Here is a 27,165-nt window from a genome sequence, read left to right as displayed (position 1 = left end):
TAGGACGGAAGGCATACGTGTTTTACATTTAGCATGTAAGAAACATTTGCAATTTTTTACTGACCTATAACTCTTTAACTAATGAAGTGTTTTGTAACAGATATTCTCAGAATGAATCACAAGTGTCCGTACAGTCTCTGCTGCACATGCCTTAGAAACTCGCATGTCAACCCAATTGTATGCCATACTTGCGGAAAGGAGATTGAACCATTCATTGGTATGTATAAAATTACAATAAATATAATCATTTACCAGAAGCTGAACACTTGTATTGCCTTTCATATTTTATGGATGTACTCGTTCAGGCATCTTTCAATCGGTAAGCGGGTAATGGCATGTACGAATTATAAGATTAAGCACATTTTCATGTTTCCAGATTTAAATTTACTAATCATATAATAGCAAATTGCACTCTCGGCGCATAAATCGACAAATAGTTAGTTTGATTGTTTTGTTTAGCCAGGAAAATATGGGACAAACACTGACATTTGCAACAATCAAAATGACGTACGGATGCGTTGTTTGTATTTGTATTCTTATTTCGATCAGGTGACGGTGTTGGCGCCATACTTGTCGCAGGATATGATGAATGTAATACATTTGTAGAAGATATTCGGCAGTTCGCAATGATTGCTACATCCAGGGTGGTACCGTCAATGTGTATACGGTATGAACAGACATTCAATTGATTCCAATATTTTCACCGCTGATATAGTCATTTTTTTTACCTCCATTAAATCTATATTTCAAATAAAAATGGACCATATAAAAATTTCGTACAGCATTTCTTATAAAAATGATACACACATTCTATCGCACGCTTCATCGTTTTCTATTCTTAATATATATTCTTCGTTTTAAGCAAGTCGTTTTGATATAATATAAGGATTAAGTTTACTATTAAGTGATTGTTCAAAAGTCTAGTACTAAAGTTACTATCATTTTATAAAGTGCGTAATGCTGTGCAGTTGCCGTCACTCAATAGCCGGTGTCCGATGTTTTGCGTACTTCAAATATGTGTTTCTAATAGGTTTGCTGTGGATTTAACAAATATTGCTGGAAATGCATCAATACCAGGTCTCTGGCATTCGACTTTAATTCATTTAAGTCTGTTTTAAAACTTTATTTATTTGAACGTATATAAAAATGTCCTATTTTTCAATATTTCAATCTTAAAAGTACATATCACATGTGCTGTAATTGCCGATATGAATATGTAATGGAAATCAAATCATGTGTTTGAAATATGCCCACATCAATATTGAAATTTTAGCCAAACTTTTGGTTCGGGTATCTAAAAACCAATTTTATCCCCACATAAAATTGATTGAAAATCAACTTCCACGCCGTTACATGAGTAGAATGTATTTGATTGTTCATTTCTGTTGTTGTTTCACTTTTGTTTCTTTTGTTGGTACACATTTGCTATGTTGCGCAGCGTTGTTTTAAATGTTAAATGACATCGCCTCTAACATTGTGCAAATCAAATTTGTTTATTATATTCTAGGGAATCTAATCTGAAAACGATTATTCCAAATGAAAAGGACTCATTGATTGAAATTAAAACAAGAATACTGAAAGTACTGGAAGAACTTGTCATGGGCTCCGGAATTCACACGCTGCTTTTCTATTATTCGGGACATAATGAACGTGACAAACATACACAAAATAATTGCCTTCAGATAACCAAAAACTGTTCCTTTGACTTGTGTCTCTTATCAGACAATCTTCGTCAATTAATGAAAGGAAATGCTGAAGTGAAGATTAAGAAGACAATCGTGTTTTTAGATTGCTGTTATCCGGAGTTAGTTGACATGCCGACTGATAAAGTTATACAGATTAATGCATGTGCGCAAAACACTGAGGCGGATGCTATAAAAGGAGATGCAAGTTTTTTCACAAAATGTGTAATACAGGCTTTAACTATGAAAACCATGACAGCAACCGAATATAAATGCTCTTTGTCAGAGTGCGATTCCAGGTGTCTTATCCACGAAGATTACATCTCAGTTGAACGTTTAGTGAAGTTTATAAGTCATCACGCAGACAACACGAAAAGCAAAATACCAATAATCTCTCAATTAAAGAATGTTACTCCAAACGACGTATATTTAGCTTACAATTATCATTTTCCAGTACAATTTGATTTTGAGATTGAGATGAAACAATTTGGAGACACGTCGCAATCAGAATCCGTTTTCCATGTGAAAGTGGGACTGCCGGACTGTTTGGAACTTGGTCGTTTAAAAACGCGCTTGTGGGAAGAGTATTTAGGTATGATTTTATATTTATTTCTTTAAACGGAGTTATGGCCCTATTCTATCACTCAACTTAGTATGGGCAGTAAATTAATGTATTTTTCCAAAAAGTCATCACCGGTGAGCCAGTGCTTCCAGGCCTAGTTCTATGTATATCAGTTAACTGTTATGGTATGTTAGTCATATGTCTTTTAGTAACAAGTGCTGATGTACGCATGTTTCATTTTAAACAGGACGTCTTGCAAAAATCACGATCACACCAAATGCGCGCGCATTAGTGAACCCAGACATGTTTTGCATAGAATGCAAGTCGGGACCATCTAAACAGGATGTTCAAGAAATAGAACACATAAACGACCTTCCAAGAAAACAGTTTTTGAAATTTAAGCTTCGTGACATGCAACGGATAAATATTAATAAACCTGTTGCAATGTTGCTGAAGAATGTCACCTTAATTCCAGAACAGTATCGAAAGGTAAGCATGATTTATTTATCCGAAGCCAAAGTTTTTTTACCGTTGTCCGTCATTCTCTCTGTGGTCGTAAATTTAAACGGAAAATGGCATAGCGTAAAGCATCAAGAATTGCATGTCTGTTCCTTTGTATATATGGTTGTTCATCAGCCGTTATCATCCTTCTTTAAAATTACAAATGTTTTTCACCTTTACCAATTTAGAATTTATGTGATAATGTGACACAATAATAAAACATATAATAGACTTTATTAGCTTCAATATCATCTCTGCAAGAACCCGCTCCACATTTGGTATGTTACTTTGTTTAGTTACTTTTTGCAAAGCTTCATGAAATCTAGACCCTGGAGTTAAAACTGGCCAATTGCAAGGGTTCTATTAGTTTGTATAGACTAACAGGCCATATAAGACTTATTCCAATGACCATAGAAAACAACCCAGTTTAAAAGCATTCTTCTTACCTGTCCTACGTATCAATGGTTCCGAACCCGGTATCATTTTAAAAATGGATCTCCCCTTTTCCAATTATTGTTATAAAAACATACCGTTTCTTAATTTCTATAAGAGTAAATCGCTGTCGAATGCATCCACCGTAGAAATCAGTGTTTTGAAAACCTTATTTCGATTTAAGCCCCATACACCAGAGCCTCCCCTCTCTTCCAACATTTTTTTCATATTTTAAGATAGCTTCAGACCGATGCTTAAACGTACTCGAGACCCATAAAGGATATAATAAATAACCACAAAACACATGTTTTAGGTTGTTAAATTTACTTTTATTGAAAAAGAGAATAAGGAACTCTTTAGAAATAGGCACCTTATTCGAAGGGACCATGGCGGGATACACAATGACCTATCGTTATTTAACATAAAATAGCAAAATATCCTTAAACTAATTAACGTTGCAACCACTAGACGAAAGGAATTATTATTGGGTATGTTAACTCTAGTTATGGTTCTCTAACATATTTGTCAAAACTTGCCGCGTCATATGGTTCATTTTTTACCATTGACATGCTACAAATATCACTTTACGCAGCATCGAGGTTTACTCGTTAATACACATTCACGTTCTATTTTACAATGTATTGTGTACAAACGTATAAAGCTTATCTGAATTTACAGAAGAGTGTCTTCAGTTTTGTACTGCAAATTATCATGAGTCCACGGAATGTGTTGCATTGTGTTCCCTCAATTAAGAATTGTCTTTGTTCATATGTTTTACTACTTGAGCACACAGATATCATTCGTGACATGTTGAGGTCTGTTCTTGGTTAGGCATCCGTCCTTCATAAAATTTGACAAAACACTGCAGACGTATTCCATAGTACCTCATTTGCTTTGAATCCATAGTTTAACAAATGGTTCCGCGATACTAAATAATAAGGTCGCGGCACTTGACCAACATCTCTTTCTGAGCTATGTGATGTTTGTCTTGCGAGAATTAACAGATATAAATCATGGGTGATCCTTATATGGTAGTAAATATTAGTAATTAAGTTTTTTATGATATGAACCTAAACGAAGAGGTAATGTGTGTTGTGTGGGATGGTGGTGGTTGGGGTGTGTGTGTGAGTGTGGGTGTGTTCATGTATGTGAAACCGTTATATGAAGGCCCGAATCGAGGATTTTTTGCTTACTGAAAACGAAGGAATATCATCTACGATTGCTAAAGACATTAACTAATAATTTGTTTGTGTATATATTTTGCAGACAATAATCGATTTGGATGAAACAGCTGCGAAAATGGAGACAGATAAAAAGGAACCCGTGTCAAATTTGGCGAAACCGTCGATTATTCTTGAAGAAGACACGCATGTAAGCTTAATTATTTTTGTAAAAGATTGCTACAAAGGGAACCTTCTAAAAGGTGTAAATTTGTCACAGAAATAAAGCATGACAACAATTTAAATTCGTATTTTTCGAGTTGTGTCAATTTGAGACGTTTCTTTATCAACCGTTACATTATTAATTCGTATTATGCACTGCTTCAGGATTAACTTTTATTTGCAACGACCAAGTGTGTACTTCTAAACCCATTGCATCTGTACATGTACTAATTTTATAACATAAATAATGAACATAGGAATAGTAAAATATATGGATAGAGAAATCATAAATTATGTGTTACTTTTTGTGAAAGTAAATGACATAATGCTTTTTATTCGCCCGTTTTAAAAAAAAACGGGACATATTATAGTTTCACCTTGGCGGCGGACGGGCGGGCATGCGGGCGGCGTCCACAGCAGTTTCCGCTCTCTAATTCACATAGTTTTCATCCAATCTTCACCAAACTTGGTCAGAAGTTTTATCTAGACAATATCTAGGTCAGGTTCGAATATGGGTTATGCCGGGTCAAAAACTAGGTCACAGGGTCACATAGTGCATTTCAATTATTTAACATGGTTTCCGCTCTCTAATTGAAGTAGTTTTTACCCGATCTTCACCAAACTTGGTCAGAAGTTGTATCTGGACAATATCTAGGCCAAGTCTGAATATGGGTCATGCCGGGTCAAAAACTAGGTCACGGGGTCACTAAGTGCATTTCAAGCATTTAGCATGGTGTCCGCTCTGTAATAGAAGTAGTTTTCATCCGATAATCACCCAACTTGGTCAGAAATTGTATCTAGACAATATCTAGGTCAAGTTCGAATATGGGTCATGCAGGGTCAAAAACTAGGTCACAGGGTCATTTAGTGCATTTCAAGCATTTAGCATGGTGTCCGTTGTCTAATTGAAGTAGTTTTCATCCAATCCTCACCAAATTTGGTCAGAAGTTGTGTCTAGACAATATCTATATCAAGTGCAAATATGGGTCATGCCGGGTCAAAAACTAGATCACGAGGTCACTTAGTGCATTTCATGCATTAAGCATGGTGTCAGCTCTCTAATTGAAGTAGTTTTCATCTGATTTTCACCAAATTTGGTCAGAAGTTGTGTCTAGATGATATGTAGGTCAAGTTCAAATATGAGTCATGGTAAAGTTTTCAAGTTGTCCAAAACCTTCAAACGGGCGTATCTTGTGACAGTTTGGCACTCTTGTCCAATATAGATCAATACATACAACAGAACCTTTAAAATATAATAAAACAACAATCAAACTTAAAATAACGCACTGAAATTTTTCATTTCAAGCTTTATGTGAGAGTGTTATGTGTACATGAAGATATTTAAACCAAACACCTTGCATAGTTATCATCAATAGATGAACAATATAAAATGTCCATATTATAGCCGGCGCGTTTTAAACCCGCTCTTACAGAGAGACGGGGTATATTGATTTGTCAATCCATCTGACTCTCGTCAATCGATTCTTTAGTATTCCAACCGACCTTCGATTTGTTTTTGTTTACAAAGTAAAAAAAATATATTGCTGGTATAGAGAAACAATTACATGAACACATTAATCAGCATGTGAATTAGGCATATGACAAACTATATTTTTGTTCGGTTTTTTACATTACTTGTGGTATGGCACCTTATATGAAAAAATGACAGGTCTTCACACAACTAAGCACAAAACACAACACGTTTTGCATTGGGCAAGGCTTGCGATCAGTTTATTGACAACACACATCCACGAATATTACATATTCGTACCATATAGCAATCAAGTACAATCGTAGTACAACCTTGACAGGACAATTTTCGAACTATAAATTATATAACAAATTATAACTATAATGTGTATACATCACTTCTAGTATTGTGTCCTTAATTGGTGTTTTCAAGGCCAGGGTAAAAACCAGAGATAAAAATTCATCAGAAGCCCAATGTAAAATAACTCTGGAAAACTGTACCTGAAAACAACCAATATTAACATGTAACTAAACATTATGTAACACACACATAACATTTGAGCCAATTTACTACTAATGCGGTTCGAATTTAAAAAAGTAAATGTTTACTGATCGAAGTCTAGCGTAGAACTGACCAAACAATGAACACCCCGTGCAAATTCCCGCCTATGTCCACCTGAGTGACTATCACTCACGTGACGACCACACGCATGAACGAACCGCACATATACCTGTTTTGTGCGGTGCGTTATGTTTAGACATACGTTCTGTGCTATACTCCGTAACGCACAGAACTGAAAAGTCTTCACACAACTAAGCACAAAACACAACACGTTTTGCATTGGGCAAGGCTTGCGATAGAACAAAAACAAAGGTTAGTAAGGTTTTAAATTCGAACCGCAAATAAATTATAATTTCAATTGCCTAGTGATAAAAAGCTTTTTGTCTAGAGAATCATCAATGTACCCATCTTTAGCCCTATCAGACTTCCATCGACCATGTCGCTTCAAACATCTCTAAAACACGCCCTAGGCGTTAGCTAATCTAAATAATTACATATATATAACCAATAACTGGTTTGAACAAAAAATCATTTGATTCATCTGACCAATTTGCTAATTACGTATTTGTTAATAAAACGCCACATGGGAAGTTGTAGTTGTACATTTTGCAATTATAATATCCGAACCATTCGTATACATGCCAGTATTATAATGGCGTACATTAATACCAAAGTGATCAGAATTCAATTGTAGGTCATTACAATGAAACTCACTTAATTTGTTAATATGCATGAGACATGTACATGCATAACCCAAAAATGATCAATAAATGAAAACAGTGGAATCTCCTTATATCAAACACAATGTTTGTATCATCTCTAATGAATGCACATGTACATGATACATCTTTCTTGTGAAATGGTTTGAAGCACACACGCTTTGAAGCTTCTTATAATAGTTTGTTAAATCTTTCTTTGGATCATGTACACTATTAATAGAATGGATCCATTTAATACTGTAAAACACAGATGTAAAAAACGTTATTAGATTTCCTCGATCCATCAATTGAGCCATGTACATTACTACTGATATATGTAAGGCTGGCATGGCGAGTACATTTTCTTCACAGTATTTGAAATGTGCACATGAAGAATTCTTTTCTTCACCGTATTGTCTGCTCTTGATTGTTCTAAGTATTTACTTAGCCATTCTGTCCGCCATCTAATCTCTTCGAAGCCCATGCAAGCCCGAGCCCTCTAATCGCTCCTTCAGAGTACCTCTTAAAACATTTCCTGTCAAACATATGTACTATACATCAATAACTGTATTGTGATATGCACCTTAACGCTATCTTATTTAATGATAATCTAGTGTTAACAAAACAACCTGGAATCATACAGTCTATACCAAACTTTTTGCAATATTTCACAATATCTCTAAAATTTCCGTATGACAAATCAACATTAGCCAATAAGGCGAACTGCCCCTTTTTGGAACAACAAGGATGCATTTTGCTTTCTCCGATATCATCTTATTGATACAGATTGATACCAACCTAGTTTCTGAACTAACCAGTTTACATTGTTTCCCCATATTGAACTAAGGCACCCACTGCCTCTTTTCATTGAATCCAGTATCCACACAACATATTTAAATCTAAAGCTATTTATTTTGACTACCATTCAATAATATAGATTTTACATTTTATTGTCTGAATACACTTTGATGTACGAATTTTGCAAAGCATTTAAAACATTTCATATAACATAACACCCGGGGACAATAGCATACTCTCTGCTCTCTTCGTGGAGCATCTCTGCTCACTTCCGTGAGCAATCTACTGGGCTCTATGTCCACTTCCGGGGACCATAGCCTACATTTTCTGCTCACTTCCGGGAGCAATCTACTGGGCTCTATGTCCACTTCCGGGGACCATAGCAAACTCTTTCGGCTCACTTCCGGGAGCAATAACATACCTTTTCTAGCCGTATGCAAGGCATTTTCTTGATCATAAGAAATTTTTACTTACGTTATGTTGAACGACGGAATACTTATCCGGTTTATCTTGAAAACCAACTTCCGGTGGCTTAATGTATTGACTTTATATTAAATCACAGTATGCATTACCTGTTTCGTTTATATAAACACTGGCAGTGTACCTCCTTGATTTTAACAGTGTAATATAGTAATCACTTCCAGGAATAACTTTTCTCTTTTCGCCAATAATCTGTTCACTTCCGGGAACAGGTAGCTCTTTTTATTAAGATCATGTACATTCCAATTTTCTCATTTTCGGGTCTCAAAGATCACGAGTACATACCTTTACTCTCTTCGTCAATGGAATAAAACAAATTGAAAATAAATTTGCTTTATTTTTTATTTTTATGAAAATCGTCAGCTTGACAGTCATTTCGCCTATATCTACATTAAAGCTACAACTTTCTATAAAAACTCCAAAAACCTTAACTTGTGGTACTTGCATCAGCAACTATATTACACAAAAACAACTGATTGTGTTTGAAATCTTTTCCACCGTTGATTAACTGCCTAGTGCTTTCTTTCCATAATCTAAGTTTGTAAATAGCTTGCGACGTTACAATAACGGGAGCTTTCCAACTAGCTCTGGTATTTATGCAATTTTATATATGCATTGTTATCACCAAACTTTATTTACAATCACACTCTGAAAGGAAATTATCTGCCCTACAAGACTAGCTATTAATTTATCTTTTGGTACTACTTTTTCTTTCGTTTGATAAATTAGATCATCGAATCAATACTTTTTTTTTCTAGCCTAGCTACACAATTTTTAATTATGAAAAACTGCATCTTTTGCATATCGATCACATGCCCGAGCCATTCTACTCTCTGAGAAGGAATCAAAATACTGTTTCTTCAGCCAGTTAACATCCAAACTCGTCTAGTCACTAGCATATAATGTTGTTTTTTTTCATATTCTACACTGTGATGTATGCCATCATCACAAAAGCAAATAACTATTTTAAGTAAATTTGACGTAAGAATGCTAGTACACCTCATTTTAGTTTTAACGAGTTTTAGTAAATATATGATCGGCCGTTATCGTGCCAAATATAAGCTTATAACAACCTAACACTGCCTGCTATTCTCTTGATAGCTCAAACCATACCGTTCGTGAATGTATCAATATCATGATACGCTCCTCTAATATCGAAAGTAGAACAAATAAATAAATATATGATCGGCCGTTATCGTGCCAAATATAAGCTTATAACAACCTAACACTGCCTGCTATTCTATTGATAGCTCAAACCATACCGTTCGTGAATGTATCAATATCATGATAAGATCCTCTTATATCGAAAGTAGAACAAATAAATAAATAATAATTTTAAATATATCGAGGCCTCCCATTCTTATTAAATACGACTATAAACGTATTAATGGGCGTATTAACAACATGATAAATGTCACGTGGGTTTTCAGTCTACTTACCGACAAACTTCCGGTATTTTTATTTTTATTTTTTTATTTTTGATATATTTCTATACTATGATCCTTTTGATCAATTGCTCCTTTTATCTCTTTCTGTACGTTACCGTTTTCCGACGGAAAAGGAAACATATAACCGCAATTTACTACATCTTAAATGTAACAACCATCCGTAGCCTGCTACAGCTTGGCTACATGGGCTTTCGTTCTTTTTACCGGCGAGCTTCTAGCATCAATTTCTATACTATGATCCTTTTGATCCAGTTTTATACTAAGATCCTTTTGATACATTGAGACAGATCTTTTTGTACGTTACCGTTTTCCGACGGAAAAAATATACTTATAACCGCCATTTACTACATCGAAAATGTACTTACTATCAGTAGTCTCCTGCTACTTAACCGCGTGGGCCTTCCTTCAACTTACCGGCGAACTATACTTGGATCCTTTTGATCACGTTCGAATTTTAGGAACTTTCTGTACGTTGCGTTTTCCGACGAACACGAAACTACCCATTTTCTGATAACGGGGTTCTAAACATAATTAACTTAACTTATTGGTCGAGCTGTTTGCTGAACATCCAGCTGCTCCTTTCCGATGACCCGGTTCGCCACATGCGAAACATAGTCCTGTGCGTCTCAATGGTAATTGAGTTTCAGCCCCTCGTGTTGCGATGTTAGATGAAGCTTCCGGCTTCTGATATGACCCGTCAAGAGCGCCGCGTGGCGTTATGTTTCCGCCTTTTTATATGCCATCGCCTCTACCCTTATTTTTCTGCAAATAACATTACGTCATCAGACTCGTAACACATTAACACATATACATATAGAATGTATACAACACCACAAAGAATAGCAATTTATTCCCCAGTAAGTTCGAAAGCTTTTGTCGTGTTCTACCATTAATGACCTGTGAATTTTCGGTCACGTGCCATCAATATTTCTATTTGTAAATTGATCGGCTTTCTTTAGTGCTGAAATTGTTACTTGAAATATACATCGTTTCAACTCTGTTACTACTTCGTAACACTCGATACTATGCTCGAGATTCAGTATAACGGATTTAACAGATTTACATTTCTTTTAGCACTTATCTTTTCTATGATGCATTTCAAATCTTGCAGCATGGACACCCTGTGTTCTGCTAAAGTCGACAACACGATGCAGGATTTGTAGACGAACACAAGTTTACTGATCGAAGTCTAGCGTAGAACTGACCAAACAATGAACACCCCGTGCAAATTCCCGCCTATGTCCACCTGAGTGACTATCACTCACGTGACGACCACACGCATGAACGAACCGCACATATACCTGTTTTGTGCGGTGCGTTATGTTTAGACATACGTTCTGTGCTATACTCCGTAACGCACAGAACTGAAAATTTTACAAACCGTTTGAAAAACAACGGTATTATGTAAACGCCATTGCCGACTACGGTATATCGTTGTCCGCTACATATTTTCATACTTTGATTTTTAAATAACTTCGTTGAAGATTTTAGGTTGATAAGAGAAATGTCGATCGCAGAAATCAGGTCGTAATATGAAAGGTCAATGTCGCAATTAATATTCAACGTAAATATGTATGAAATCAGCTCTTTTCCATGGCTTAAAATTTAAATATTTTTATAAACTTTTTCAACATAATGGGACGGAGTATTACGAGCAAGAAATATTTCCTTTTTATGGTCACACTGCAAAAAAACGTTATAAATAAATAATGTATCAAGTTTTAAAAACTAAATGCTTTGCATTCAACTTTGCAAGGCAATTGTCCCAGTCTTTTTTTTTATATATAGCTTATGTGAGTATGAAGTGCTCAATGTGACCTACAGTGGGGTTGGTGTTTATGCTTCGCAAATAAGGGGTTGCTAGGGGATGAATATTGTTTGGGATTAATCTCCAAAATTCGTTTTTTTTACGGATTAATCACTCCTTTCTAGGAGTTTTTAGAGATTTTTTGGGGGAAAACGGAATGTTTGTTTTTTTGCGCTAATAGCATTCTGTGCATTCTCATGGATGAAAAGGCGGAGTTTAGAATGTGAGCTTTTGCTGGTACTGCGCATGTGTAGGGGTGAAATGGCGGATTTATTATCACGAGTTACATTTAAGCAAAGAAAGTATCGGACATTCTTGCGGCGAAAACGAGATCTTTATCACGAAACATCAATCGGGATGTCGCCGACCTCCCTCTTTAATCTGTAATCGAAAAACGTTTCGATATTCATAGTAGCGTTGATAATTTAAACGCGATTTAAAAATAAAACAACAGATTTCAAAAACATGTGTCTTTGAACAAATATAAAGCAAAATTATGTAATACAAGTATTTAAGGCCGAGTCGGCTTTTTTACAAGTACACATTCAAAGTGCCTAAAAAGTTAATTATTTCTTTTTGGAAATAATGAATAAAGTATGAGCACATAGGTAATATCAAAATATATAGTCTATAACTTTATGCTTTTGACTTTTATATGTTCGCGGGTCGTAAATAACAATACCTTGAGAGAGATCAGGCCGACTTGGACTATTTAAAAGTATATATCCCTTTGCCTTAAACATTATTGTTTTTTATAAATACTTCTGATGTACGTATCATTTTTAAGGTAATATAAAAATGCCCAAGACTAAGAAAACGTTTTGATTTTAACATCAAGAGTCTCGGAGATATTCAATAGCGAATCTGTGTAACATTTCAGGCTGTGCAGATTTTCTTATTGAAAACTACATATCCGCCTTTGCTTAAATAAAACTATAATGTATCTTTATAAAAATTTCTTATGTACGAATCATTTTTAAAGGTAATATAAATTGTACAAGACTAAGAACACTTTTTTTATTTTAACGTGAACAGTCTCGGAGATACGCAATTTAGGACGATGCAGATTTTCGCATTGAAAAGTACATTTCCCCCTTTGCCCTCAACTTTGCAATTTCAAATTAACATTCCATGTTTGAACATCAATTTAGAGGGAATATAAAAAGCAAAAGCCGAAAATAAATGTACTGCGATGTTAGCATTTCCAATCGCCAAAGTCACAAATATCGATTGAATCCTTCAGCTGGCAAATTAAGTTGAAAATGTAAATGAAATGGCGATTTTTAAACAAAATAAAGTTTTCTCAATAAATGTTTCAATAGTTCCTGCTTAAAAAGAGCACTCAGCACATATTTCTGCGCGTAATTGCCAGAAAGCCACATGAGGTAATAGATAATCAACTGATATCAGATAGCTTGATGTTTTATCGAATTATTAAACCACATTACACAGTTATCTATGCTGACACAGCTCTGTCACAAGACATTCTCAAGTAACTTTCCAGTCGCCAAACTGTGATGATCACCGTCCAATCGGTTACAAGCATGCTTTTGAGGGCGGAGTTAACTGGCGACGTCATTGATTGACGTCGATAAACCGGTAGCCGGTAAATTAAACAGTTCATTAAAGACGATGTCGAGCATAAATATCACACCTTTTTAGCTCGACTATTAGAAGAAAAATGAGAGCTATTCTTTTCGCCCCGGCGTCGGCGTTGATGAAAGTTTTTTTATAAAGTCAAATAACTATCAGAGATTATTAACTCAAACTTGGAATACTTCTTTATGGCAATAAGACAGTTGTGTATGTCAAGTTGCATAACTCTGTCAGCATTATTTTTAGAGTTATGTCCCTTTTTATACTAAGAAAATTGAAAATTTGGTTAAGTTTTGTGTTTAGGTACACTTTATTCCTGAAGTATCAAAGCTATTGCTTTCATACTTGCAACACTTACTAACTATCATAAAGGGACTGTGCAGGCAAAGTTATGTAATTCTGACTGGCATTTTGACAGAATTATGGCCACTTTTATACTAAGAAAATTGATAATTTGGTTAAGTTTTGTGTTTTGGTCCATTTTACTTCTAAAGTATCATAGCTTTTGCTTTCAGACTTGGAACACTCGCTAACCATCATAAGGGGACTGTTATGGACATGTTGCATAATTCTGGTTGGCATTTTGACGGAATTATGGCCCTTTTTCACTTAGTAATTTTGAATATTTTGTTTAATTTTGTGTTTAGATGCACTTTACTCATAAAGTATCAAGGCTATTGGTTTCAAACTTCAAATACCTTCTTACTATCATGAGGGTACTGTACCTGGTAATGTGAGTTTGACCTTGACCTTTGAATTACCTTGAATCTGAAGGTCAAATAAATACATTTTGCTTAAATTGTCATAACTTCTCTATTTAGGATCCGATTTTATTCATACTTTGACAAAACAACGCTTACCTTACATACCACAATGGACTCCACCCAAACCATCCCCAGGCCTCACCCGAGAATCTCCCCCCCCCCCAAAAAAAAAATAAATATTTTTTTTCCTTTTTTAGCTCGACTATTATATATGAAATATATAATATAGTGGAGCTATCCTACTCACCCGGCGTCGGCGTGAGCGTTAGCGTAAGCTTGCAAATGTTAAAGTTTGCGTACCACCCCAAATATTTCCTTTGTCCCTTGACATATTGCTTCAATTTTTTGCATGCTTCTTTACCAACATGACCCCAATCTATAGACAAGAGCAGACAACTGTATCAAGCATTTTGTAAGAAATATGGCCCTTTTTCCATTTAGAATATGCATATTATTGATAAATCTATGTTAAAGTTTGCGTACCACCTCAAATATTTTCAATGTCCCTTGATATATTGCTTTCATATTATGCATACTTCTTAACCAACATGACCCCGATCTATTAACAAGAGCAGACAACTGTTTCAAGCATTTTGTAAGAATTATGACCCTTTCTCCATTTAGAATATGCATATTATTGATAAATCTACGTTAAAGTTTGCGTATCAGCTCAAATATTATTAATGTCCCTTGACATATTGCTTTCATATTTTGCAAACTTCTTTGCCAACATGACCCCAATCTATAGACAAGAGCAGAAAACTGTATCAAGCATTTTGTAAGAATTATGGCCCATTTTCCATTTTGAATATGCATATTATTGATAAATCTATGTTAAAGTTTGCGTACCACCTCAAATATGTTCCATGTCCCTTGATATATTGCTTTCATATTTTGCAAACTTCTTTAACAACATAACCCTTATCTCTAATAAACAAAAGCAGGCAACGGTATCAAGCATTTTGTAAGAATTATGGCCCTTTTTCCATTTAGAATATGCATATTATCGATAAATCTATGTTAAAGTTTGCGTACCACCTCCAATATTTTCAACGTCCCTTGACATATTGCTGTAATATTTTGCATACTTCTTTACCAACATAACCCAAACCTATAAACAAGGGCAGACAACTGTATCAAGCAGTTTGTAAGAATTATGGCCCTTTTTTCACTTAGAATATGCATATTATTGATAAATCTATGTTAAAGTTTGCGTACCACCTCAAATATTTTCAATGTCCCTTGATATATTGCTTTCATATTATGCATATTTCTTTACCAACATGACCCCAATCTATTAACAAGAGCAGAAAACTGTTTCAAGCATTTTGTAAGAATTATGGCCCTTTTTCCATTTAGAATATGCATATTATTTATAAATCTATGTTAAAGTGTGCGTACCACCTCAACTTTTTTCAATGTCCCTTGACATATTGCTTTCATATTTTGCAAACTTCTTTACCAACATGACGCCAATCTATAGACAAGAGCAGACAACTGTATCAAGCATTTTGTAAGAATAATGGCCCTTTTTCCATTTAGAATATGCATATAATTGATAAATCTATGTTAAAATTTGCGTACCACCTCAAATATGTTCAATGTCCCTTGAGATATTGCTTTCATATTTTGCAAACTTCTTTACCAACACGACCCCGATCTATAAACAAGAGCAGACAACGGTATCAAGCATTTTGTAAGAATTATGGCCCTTTTTCCATTTAGAATATGCATATTTTTGTTAAATCTTTGTTAAAGTTTGCGTACCACCTCAAATATTTTCAATGTCCCTTGACATGTTACTTTCATATTTTGCTATCTTCTGAACCAACATGACCCCAATCTATTAACAAGAGCAGACAGCTGTATCAAGCATTTTGTACGAATTATGGCCCTTTTTGTCTTAGTAACTGAATATATTGTTAAATTTTGTGTTTAGATTCACATGACTCCTAAAGTATCAAATCTATTGCTTTTAAACCTCATATATTTTCTTACCTATCATGAGGGTACTGTACCTGGCAATTTAAATTTGACCTTGACCTTTGAATGATCTTGACTCTCAAGGTCAAAATATTTTTTTTAGTTAAATTGTCATAACTTCTTTTTTATGATCAGATTTTATACATACTTTGACAAAACAACACTTACCTAAACACAATGGATTCCACCCAAACAATATCCCACGCCCCAACCCAGAATCCCTGCCCCCCCCCCCCCAAAAAAAAAAAATAATAGATAAAAATAAAAATAAATTTGTTTTTTCCGTTTTTTATTTTTGAAAGATCGTCTAATAAATGACCACACCCCACATTATAACCCCCTCTCATCCCCCCTTTCCCCAACCCGAAAAGAATATTTTTTTCTTTGAAACATGGTTAAAAAAACAATAAATATTTATTTACTTTATTTTTGATGGATTGTCCAAACTTCCCACCAAAGTTTTTGCTATCAAATCTTATTAGCAAATAAAATCTTATTAGTTTGTTTTATGTGTTTACAAATGTTCAATAGATTGTGGAAAATATACCTGAACTATTACCTTGACCTTATTGAATAAGTTGAACAATTTCCCCATGATGGCTTATGTTTTACTGTCAAGCACTCGAATAGTCGAGCGCGCTGTCCTCTGACTTCTCTTGTTTTTACCCCCGGTAGCAGTTGAACTGTCCGTCAGTCCGTTAGTCTGTTCTTCCGTCCGAAAACTTTAACATTAGCCATAACTTTTGAAATATTGAAGATAGCAAAACTTGATATTTTACATGGATGTGTATCTCATTGAACTGCACATTTTGAGCGATGGAAGGTCAAGGTCGTTCTTCAAGGTCAAAGGTCAAATATATGGCGTTTGTCCGTCCATCCGAAAACTTTAACATTGGTCATAACTTTTGCAATATTGAAGATAGCAACTTGATATTTGGCATGCATGTGTATCTCATGGAGCTGCACATTTTGAGTGGTGAATGGTTAAGGTCAAGGTCACCCTTGAAGGTCAAAGGTCACGGTCAAAGATCAAATTTTGCAATATTGAAGATAGGAACTTGATATTTGCCATGCGTATGTATCTCATGGAGCTGCACATTTTGAGTGGTGAAAGGTCAAGGTCGTCCTTCAAGGTCAAAGGTCAAATATATGGCGTCTGTCCGTCCGAAAACTTTAACATAAACTTTGTCATGACTTTTGCAATATTGAAGATAGCAACTTGATATTTGGCATTCATGTGTATCTAATGGTACTGCACATCTTGAGTGGTGAAAGGTCAAGGTCATCCATCAAGGTCAAAGGTCAAGGTCAAAGGTAATATTTTGCTATATTGAAGATAGCAACTCGATATTTGACATGCATGCATATCTCGTGGAGCTGCACATTTTGAGTGGTGAAAAGTCAAGAGAGTGCTTCAAGGTCAAAGGTCAAGATCAAAGATCAAATTTTGCAATATTGAAGATAGCAACAAAACATTTGGCATGCATGCGTATCTCATGGAGCTGCACATTTTGAGTTGTGAAAGGTCAAGGTCGTGCTTCAAGGTCGAAGGTCAAATTTTGCAATATTGAAGATAGCAACTCAATATTTGGCATGCATGTGTATCTCATGTAGCTGCACATGTAAAGTTGTGAAAGGTCAAGGTCATCATTCAAGGTCAAAGGTCAAGGTCACATGTAAAATTTTGCGATATTGAAGATAGCAACTCGATATTTGGCATGCATGGGTTTCTCATGGAGCTGCACATTTTGAGTGGTAAAAGGTCAAGGTCATCCATCAAGGTAAAAGGTCAAAAATATGACTTCAGTGCGGCGCAGTAGGGGGCATTGTGTTTCATGAACACAGCTCTTACAACACTTACAACACTTACCTGACATACCACAATGGACTCCACTCAAACCATCCCCCAGGCGCCACTCCAGAATCCCCCTGATTTTTTTTCCTTTTTTTCTTCATATTTTTTAAATATCATCTAATAAATGACCACACACCCACATTATTCCCCCCTGTCTTTCCCCCCCCACACAAAAATACTTTTTTTAACATGGTAAAAAGACCCACACATATTTAATTTTATTATTTTATTTTTGAAAGACCGTCCAACCATCACACCCAAGCTTTTGCTATCAAACTTGAAATATAATCTTATTAGTTTGTTTTATGTCTTTACAAATGTTCAATAGATTGTGGGAAATATACCTGAACTCAGAATCGTCTATAATGTACCACTTCTTTAAAACATAAGCGATCAATATGTTTCAATTATGGTCCTGTTCCAGTTAGAATATGACTATATTACCTTGACCTTATTTCCTCATTATACTGTCAAGCACGCCAAAAGTCGAGCGCGCTGTCTTCTGACAGCTCTAGTTACTGTAAACTATTAGTGTAAACAAACGGTTAAAAAGTGTTACTTATGAAAATATAAATTCAAGTGGTGAGCAATTTAATACTTATGGCAAGTAAATTGTGAAAACAATAACCTTTAACACTTTTACATGGTAGCAATTTAATTGCTGTACATGTATATTTCATCATGTAAATTTATAGAACTGATTTACACCATTTTTCTTCAGCCACGTGGTAATATTTGTTGCTACAAATCTTTTTGTACGCATATACAGCGTACACATTTCAATATACACGTACGCCCGCCAACGAATAACTCGAGTTTAAATAAGAGCGCGAAATTGTCGCTGTCGTCTTTCAAGTTCCACGCATAGAAAGCGTGCATGTTGCAAAAGACCATATGTTGTAACTTAAGACGCGCAGATCAGTAAATGTAGTATTTTATATTAGAAAATGTACATCTGCATTAATGCAGGCAATGGGAAAGTATTGACAAATTGAAACTTTAGACAAACAACACATCAAAATACGTCTAATATATTGCATTAGATGTATTTTTAAGTATCGAAAAGCATGTGTTTAACAAATTTGTTGGTAATTTACTATTGGTGAGGCGATAATTGAAATTAATTTAAAATGAAATAAAACAAATGAAATGAAGCATTTAATTTCAGGTGAAAACTATTATTTTTATTTACATGTGGTTTGCTTAATAATTTAATACAATTCTCGTTGATGCCAATACATTTATGATGATAATGATGTTGTAAATTGTTTGTTAGTCTCGAACACATAGAGACAGTAATACTCATATATAGAGTTCATAAGCTTATAATGTGAGTCGTCATCGTAACGCGGAAATTGGATCCTCCTTTTTGTCCTTGGCGTAAACCTTGATAATGTACTGTTTCTCCTATAAATATCTTATGAACTACCCTATTTAAATTCAGTCTATGTCACCTGTTCAAATAATAGAGTATTAGAAACACCGTAGATGCTTTATGTATTGCTCATTCATGATACAATATTATTTGAGTAACCTTTTCTATGCTGAGTTCGAATCTTAGTTACGTTTTGTTCCAAAATTTTGGTCACCTGGTAAAATCTTAGAAAATCCGTATAATCTCTAAAAAGCAAATACATGTATGAAACATTTTTATGAAAGTTGGTCAGAATGTTCATCGTGACAATATTTTGGCGGTGGTCAGATCAGGAACAAGTTGGTCAAACATCTTGGTCACCAGGTCAAACATTAGAATATCTTTGTAACCATTAGAGAGGTCACACGCATGTCTCAATTTAAACTTTGTCATAATGTTTATTTAGACAAAAATTAAGCCAAGTCGAATCTTGGTTATGTGCGTCATAAGAACTAGGTCTCCTGATCCAATCTTTGAATTACCTTATGACTGAATCTGGAATTAAATTGTTCGGCTTGGTAAGGCCGGTTTAGAATCTATATCACGTGCGTTCAAAACATTGATCTTTGGGTCGAATTGACGAGGTCAAATCTTTAAACCCCTTTGTTTCCAATCTAGAAGGCACATGTACGACCCAATCTTTGTGAGAATGTTTATTTCTTAGACTCAGTCCGAAACTCGGTAACTTGCGTCTACAAACTACATCACCAGGTTAATCCCTTTGGGGAAAAATATATGTCTAAAGCTTGATGAAACTTGATAAGAAAGAGTATCTTGACAGTATCTATGCCAAGTTCAATTCCGGATCAGATGCATTAAAACATTAGAGAAAGAGGTAAAAACTGAAAACGTGTCACAAATCTAAGTTCACATTTATGAATCACGGAATATGCAACTTGGTGAGAATATATATCTTGACAATATGATGGTCATGGTTGAATGCGTGTCGAGTGTGGTGCGTGTCGAGTGTGGCAAAAAACTAGATGACCTAGTCAAGTCTTTAGCGATTGGTGTCTTTAAACTCAGGTGACCACTCAAAGGCCATCATGACACTCTTGTTGATGTTATTTGTTATTGTATAATGTGTCAACTAATTCATATTATATTGTTTGTGCTTAATAGAATGAAATAATTGTAAGTTAAATTGTTGTCATTTGAAAATAGTTTTCATTACTATATTATTCTGCTTTCAGAACGTAGATGCATTCTTCGAAAAGCATGGCAATTATTATGAGAGATGTTTGAATGAATGGCTTTCAATCATTAAAAAGCACATGAAAGAAAATTCAAAGGTAATGACTTTTATTTATTATATCTATTATCAGGTGCTGAAACATACTGACCACTGCAAATCAATTAGTGACAGATTTTAACTTTATCTGAGCACAAAATGCTAAAAGTAACCCATTGTGATTATGCTATGTCCGGCGCCCGGCGTCGTATGTGTGCGGTGAATGTGGTTCGGCGTTAATCGGTAATTTTACACTCTTTAACACTGTAGAGGAAACATATTTCAGCCGATACTGATACGATTTGATCATATTGATTATTTAGACAATATCAAGACCGAGTTTTAAACTGAGTCGCATGTTTGCTTTTGTGTGTGATTTTTGTCACTCGGTCACCATTCCAAATCATAGACGCTATGACCACTCTACAGGCAAATAGTATGACTCAATGTTGATTGAACTTGGTAAGAAATGTTTTCTGAACAATATATGGGCAATATTAAAATCTGGGCCACTTGCTCTCGAAAACTAAGTTATCAGGTCACATCTTAGAATAACATTATTAACACAAAGAGGCTTCATATAACACTCACTCGTGATGTAACATAATCAGAAAGTGTAACTGGACAATTTCTAGCTCAATTTAGAATCTGGATCACGTTTGTTCAAATATAATGACTAGTTTAATTATTATAAAAAACAACAACATTGTAACCAATCCAAATGGGAGTTTTACGAATAAATGTTGATACAACTGGGTCAGAATGTGTATGTGGAAAATGTGTATGTCGAATACAAATCTTGGTCACTTGCTACCATTACCTAAGTCGGCAGATCGAATCTTCGAAACACCTTGTTGCTTTTTTTAAGGCCACATTTATGACTCATTTTTAATGAAACTTGACTTCACTTGTTTGATGTGGACAATAGCTTATCCGAGTTTAAAATTTCAGTCCTATGCGTATCATAAAACTTGGAAGACTCATTAAGTATAATATGAGATTTGTGTTTTACCACATGTCAATAACTTGTGAACATTAAAATGTTAATTCTGCTGTGACTAACGGGCATAATGTTTGTATGTCAAAAAAAAAGGTTTTACCGGTATGTGACGCATGTTTTGCTTCCAAACATTTGAAAGAATAGTTTAATTGGTAACAAAGCAAATTTCCTTGAATGATATATACTTTAAATAAAGTCAAAAGCATTGACTACATTGATCATATGTTTTAAATGTGTACTTACATGTTTCAGCTTCTCAAAGGACATTTGGAAATAAAGTGCGAAACCTTAGGCGACGATGGTGCCGGCTTTGTAACGTTCGCAATTGTAGAAGAAATATAAAACTTTCAACAGTATTGAATGGCTAATGAACATTAAAAAGATAACTATGGTTGATAAATTAGCAAACACATAGTTCATGAAATATGGATCGTTTGTAGAGTATAGTATGTATAATTATTGAATGTGTATGTATGTAAACTAATTGTGTTCTCGGGAATAACCTTTCAACTTTAATTGTTTTCTGTTAAAGTTTTGTACAAAGCTTATGCTTATAAACACATACTTGAAAACGATATTAAAATCGGAATAATGCATTGGGCTCTATACACATAATTGGTTGTTTATGGATTAATGTTTGACCTTGTTTGTCCTTTATTATTACGTAATATACATAACATGTAAACGTGAACTTTATATTCTAATATAAGGAATGTTGTCAATTTGTTTTATATTATTTACACTCTTTCTCTCATACGGTATGCATTGTACGTATCGTAGGATATTTATGGTCTAATTCCTCTTACAAAAAATACTCTAACATTCACATGTTTAATATCTCATTAACATTCATTTATAATCACAATTATTTTATTGTTTTAACTGTTCGGTTACTCCTACTCGAACTATTCCGCTAAAAAATACGCGTCCATTTACAGTGGTTGAAGAAAAAAAAATACTTTTTTTGACACATTTAAAGGGGCCTTTTCACAGATTTTGGCATGTTTTGAAGTTTGTCATTAAATGCTTTATATTGATAAATTTAAACATTTGGTCTAAAACGGTCCAGTAAAACAAACAAGTTTACAATAAAAGAACTGTGCTCGAACAAATGACCCCTGGAGGAAAAGTCTATTGCTTGTACCACTCGGCCATACGTGCTCATACAACGAGTGATGAATGTTATACTTTATATAATCAATCGCCGTAGTATCACAAAATATAACGACAAAAACAGAACTCTCCAAATTATTCAATTGTTTCGCGTTGCAACACTTAATAATTTTCAGGTTTCAAAAGATGCATATAATGGATATTTTAGAGCATGGTAAATATTCAGTATTACTGTTTCCTGAAAAATATATTAACTAAAGCGAAAATGTGCGAATTTGAAACATGTTTTTTTAATTTTGTCAATTAACCAAAACGTGAAAAGGCCCCTTTAATAACAAAATACAACAGTAAACGCAACATAAGGATAGATGTATACACTTAATTAATTAAAACATTAAACGGATGAGAACAAATCTTTAAATAGATAACATTTTCTTAATGATCTTAATTATTATTTTATCATTTTATAACGCGATTTCTACTTCAAATACAGTTCCTTTTATGATTTGAATACAATTATCAGACGTAAGTTTAGGTATACACTGAACGTTAGTCGTATGCGATTCGAATACAGTTTACTAGTTTAACTATTAACTATATATATTATGAGAAATTGTAGCAAACAACCTGTTTCAATATATTATCTGTAATTATTTTGCGCCGTTTTATATGTACACACCATAAACTTACACTATTTTAAGCAACCCTATAACATGTGCAACATTTTTTCATTTTTATATTGACATTCAAATCGTCTATATAGTTTAGTTTATAGTTTTTGAGTTGTTGTCTATTTAAGGATTATAAGAAATAGTATATATCATCCTCCAAGACAGTAGTTGACGATTGTCTTCTTTTTATAACATCAACTTATTTTCCTTTTCGTCTGTTGTTATGTTCGTGATTAATATGTGGTTTACATATAGTTCATATTAATGTTATTGTTTTTAATAGTTTATTTCATTGAAACGGAAAGGTGATTCACATATATCTTCTGTGACAGCCATAGTCATTTTTCTTTAAATAGCACTAGAAATACATATTCCATGTTTATGACTTAAAGATCTTGATCTTTTTGGTATAAAAAATATTTTCAAATGAGTAAAAATCATTTATTTTAAAGTCAAATACATGTTTAATAAGGTTATCCATCTATTATACAAGCTATCAAAATATATAGTCGTGGGGAATTATGTTGTATTTTTGAATTGTTTCACACGATACTTTTGTGAACTTGTATTGGCTCTTCGTTATCAAATATTCTTTTATTTTTTCTCCATGATCCTTAAACATGATAGTATGTTATTTTTATGATTATGTTCATTTGTAAATGTGATTGCAGGATTCAACTATCCCTACACTCTTTCAAGAATGTTAACAATATTAAGTTAATGTTTCCTATATTCGCAGTATCCAGGTATTTATTTTAATCCAATCCAGATTTAAGAATATTCAGAAACGCATCTATGCCATGTTTTTTAGTCCATCATCTTCATAGTCTTCGTTAATACACTTCGTATTATTTAACCTGGTTAACCATCCCATAAGAACGCATATATTGAGTTCGTGTATTTGTGTAAATTCATGTTCTGGTGGATTTTTTAAAACTGATAATAAGTAATTCATGTTTGGCAGTGCGAAAGTTTTAAGCACTTTCACTTTTCCAACCAGTGTAAGTTTACTATGTTGCCATTTGTTTTTGCAGTTAAACAAATATTGAATGTTATTGTAATGTTTTTTTCGTTAAGTTCGTAACATTTGTTTATGGAAAATTATACCTTACGTCTTGTTAAGAAGTCCAGATGAAGGATGCATAACTACATTTTTGTTAGAGAACCTCTTCGATGATTTGTTCACTATGTGGTCTATAACTTCAAAAGGAACGTTCATTTCCTCCCATATATCGATTTTCCATGAAACCTGTGTGAGCATATTTAATGATTGAAGAAAGAACCTTTTTTATAAAGATAATTTAGCGAGTGTATAGTCCAATTTAAACAATGTTATAGGCAGCCAGTTTTCCAGATTTGTTCCCGGCTTTTGCAGCAAAGATATACTCCCTTGTCTTTTATACATAATAATCCATTGTCAAAAGACAAGTTTAATGAGTCGAATAGATATGTGTTGATGTCGCTCCAAAAGACAATAAGACTCAACTTATTTCATCTGAACCTGTCATCTGTTTTGTTTTACATTTCTTTAAAGTCTAATAAACATTTCTATTATGTTAATTTTCCTTAACATGACAATCTTTTTTCATTTGATAAGTATTTATTATCGACTTGGAAAACATAGTTTTTAAGGTTTGGGTTAGGCTCGAACAGTCTTACATTTTTTTTACTGGAATAAAAATGCATTTCTGTTGTATTTCTGATTTGTTTTTGATAATTTGTTCCGCCAACTTTGAGTGTATTTATTATCTTTTTTAGCCCTGGCTTTTTAAAGCTTAGACAATTAGTGGAGTTGTTTTGATTATTTTTAACGTGCTGCGCTTAAGATCGTATGACAATTGCTACAATTGTAAAATCTTTTGTATTTTATTTTATAATAAGACATAGATCAAAATTAAAATGCGTTATTTATGGATAAAATTAAACTTATTTTGCTCGGTGTGGTTTTTACTGCGTTTTAATGATAATTTCCCGCAAATAAGAGATACAGAAATAATAATGTTTACGTATGATTAAAAACAATCATAAAAAGGTTAAAAGCATCTAGAATAATCATTTGTACTAGTTTTAAGTTGTTAAGCCGTACTTTATATAATATATTCATAAATATATCCTGTTCGGAAATAAACATAATGGCGTGTAGCGGGTATATTGGATTTTGCGACCATCTTGCATTTTTTTCTAATGATCTTTTTTGTTTAAAATAATGTGCTTCTGTGCCAAATTTTCATTCATAGCATACGCGCCCTTCATTTTTTTTATATAAGGTTAGACTTTCAACATTTCGGTCGTATGTATTTAAAAAGACTTTCTCTCCTGATAATGTTTCTAGAGTTTGACTTCTCCTATATGATTATATGCTAATCAAGAGTCGGGGATTCGATGGTTGGTCAAAACAGAACGGAGAATAAACAACTTAAACTTTGATGCGTGAGAAATAATAAAATAATTTTCACACAGATATGAGAGTAATGATATAATTATTTTCACACAGAACACAATGAATATGTCAAAAATATAGTATCTGAAAACATATTGCTACACTGATTTTATGCCTCGAAAATAACACATAGCAACAGCAATAGTAAATATTTATGCCACAAGGAACAGATACATTAATGGCAATACATGATGTGAAATGTATTGAGAAGAATCATAATGTAATCAAAGATACAGTCCTCCGCAAAAGATTCCCAATTGGACTCCTTCATGAGCAACTGGTTAGTAATGCATTCATCACGCCATTGTTCGTCTAAAAACATAAAGAATGCACTTTATAAAATTACTTATTTTAAAATACACTTATCTCACGAGAATATATATGCGATTAAAAAACAAAATAATGACGGGTGTTTAATGTGAAATTAGACTCAACAAAACACTTGAAGAAAATCATAATTTTAAGACTTTAGGATACGAATTCGTTGGAAAATACGGGTCATTGATCTACTTATATATCGAGAAAATGGCCGCCCATTTAAGAATATGTGGACCCTCATCGTATCTCTTGAATGCTGCCGACACCAATGTTGTTCTTGGCCGTCCACTGTTGGTTGCCTCGTGCAATCTTCCGTGTAGTGATATATTTGTGATCTTATTCTTGATTTAAAATATGTTGCATTACTGGCAAAATCCAATCATCTGCATTGTATGTATGTGTATAACATCGTCACCAACCTTTAACTTTTAAAACAAGAAACCAATCAATATTCAGATAAATAAAAAGTACTGTTTGCATTTAACGTAATTAACATCTATGCACTTTTAAAAACAAACTGTTGATTTTAAAATATTTCTAATACAGATAAAAATATACATATTTAAATCTTTGATTAAGGTATGGGCACATAATGGAACAGCCAGTAACTTCTGCAAAAGAGGCTGTATATACAAATGTCATTTGTAAATTATATACAGATAAAGCGGATAGCTTTCAATTCCTAGCATACCATGTTTATTGAATGTGAGGTCAAATACAATTAAATGAAAAAGAGTTGTTTTACAGGATTTACACTTTAAAACCAGCCTGAAGTAATGACTATATTTAAATTGAAGAAATAACCTCATTAGGAATGAGGTTATTGTTCATGTTTCTAAATCCATAACCATGATGTTCATCTTCATTTTAATTATCACATTCACCTTCATAAACTAATATAAAAACAAGTTCAATAGAACACTATTTTAGTAGCTCTTTAATAGTTGTATTCATCTTC

General features: G+C 33.8%; 1 protein-coding gene and 1 long non-coding RNA gene across 2 annotated transcripts; one reads left to right on the top strand and one right to left on the bottom strand.

Moving 5' to 3' along the window:
- On the top strand, nt 1-25,385 carry LOC127852179 (uncharacterized). Its single transcript, XM_052386053.1, has 7 exons — nt 1-217; nt 550-667; nt 1,508-2,274; nt 2,492-2,733; nt 4,444-4,548; nt 20,628-20,726; nt 21,918-25,385. Exons 1-7 carry the CDS (start codon nt 82-84, stop codon nt 22,005-22,007), a joined length of 1,557 nt encoding a protein of 518 aa, XP_052242013.1. The 5' UTR covers nt 1-81; the 3' UTR covers nt 22,008-25,385.
- LOC127852186 (uncharacterized) lies at nt 6,262-11,380 on the bottom strand. The gene is made up of 2 exons (XR_008036110.1): nt 10,557-11,380; nt 6,262-7,824 (listed from the first exon to the last, which is right to left on the bottom strand). It is a non-coding gene; the product is annotated as an uncharacterized LOC127852186 (long non-coding RNA).
- Nucleotides 25,386-27,165: the final 1,780 nt, after the last annotated feature.

This window comes from Dreissena polymorpha, chromosome 1 (assembly GCF_020536995.1).
Source record: "Dreissena polymorpha isolate Duluth1 chromosome 1, UMN_Dpol_1.0, whole genome shotgun sequence".
Lineage (NCBI taxonomy): Eukaryota > Metazoa > Mollusca > Bivalvia > Myida > Dreissenidae > Dreissena > Dreissena polymorpha.
This window is presented reverse-complemented; position numbering and strand designations above follow the sequence as displayed.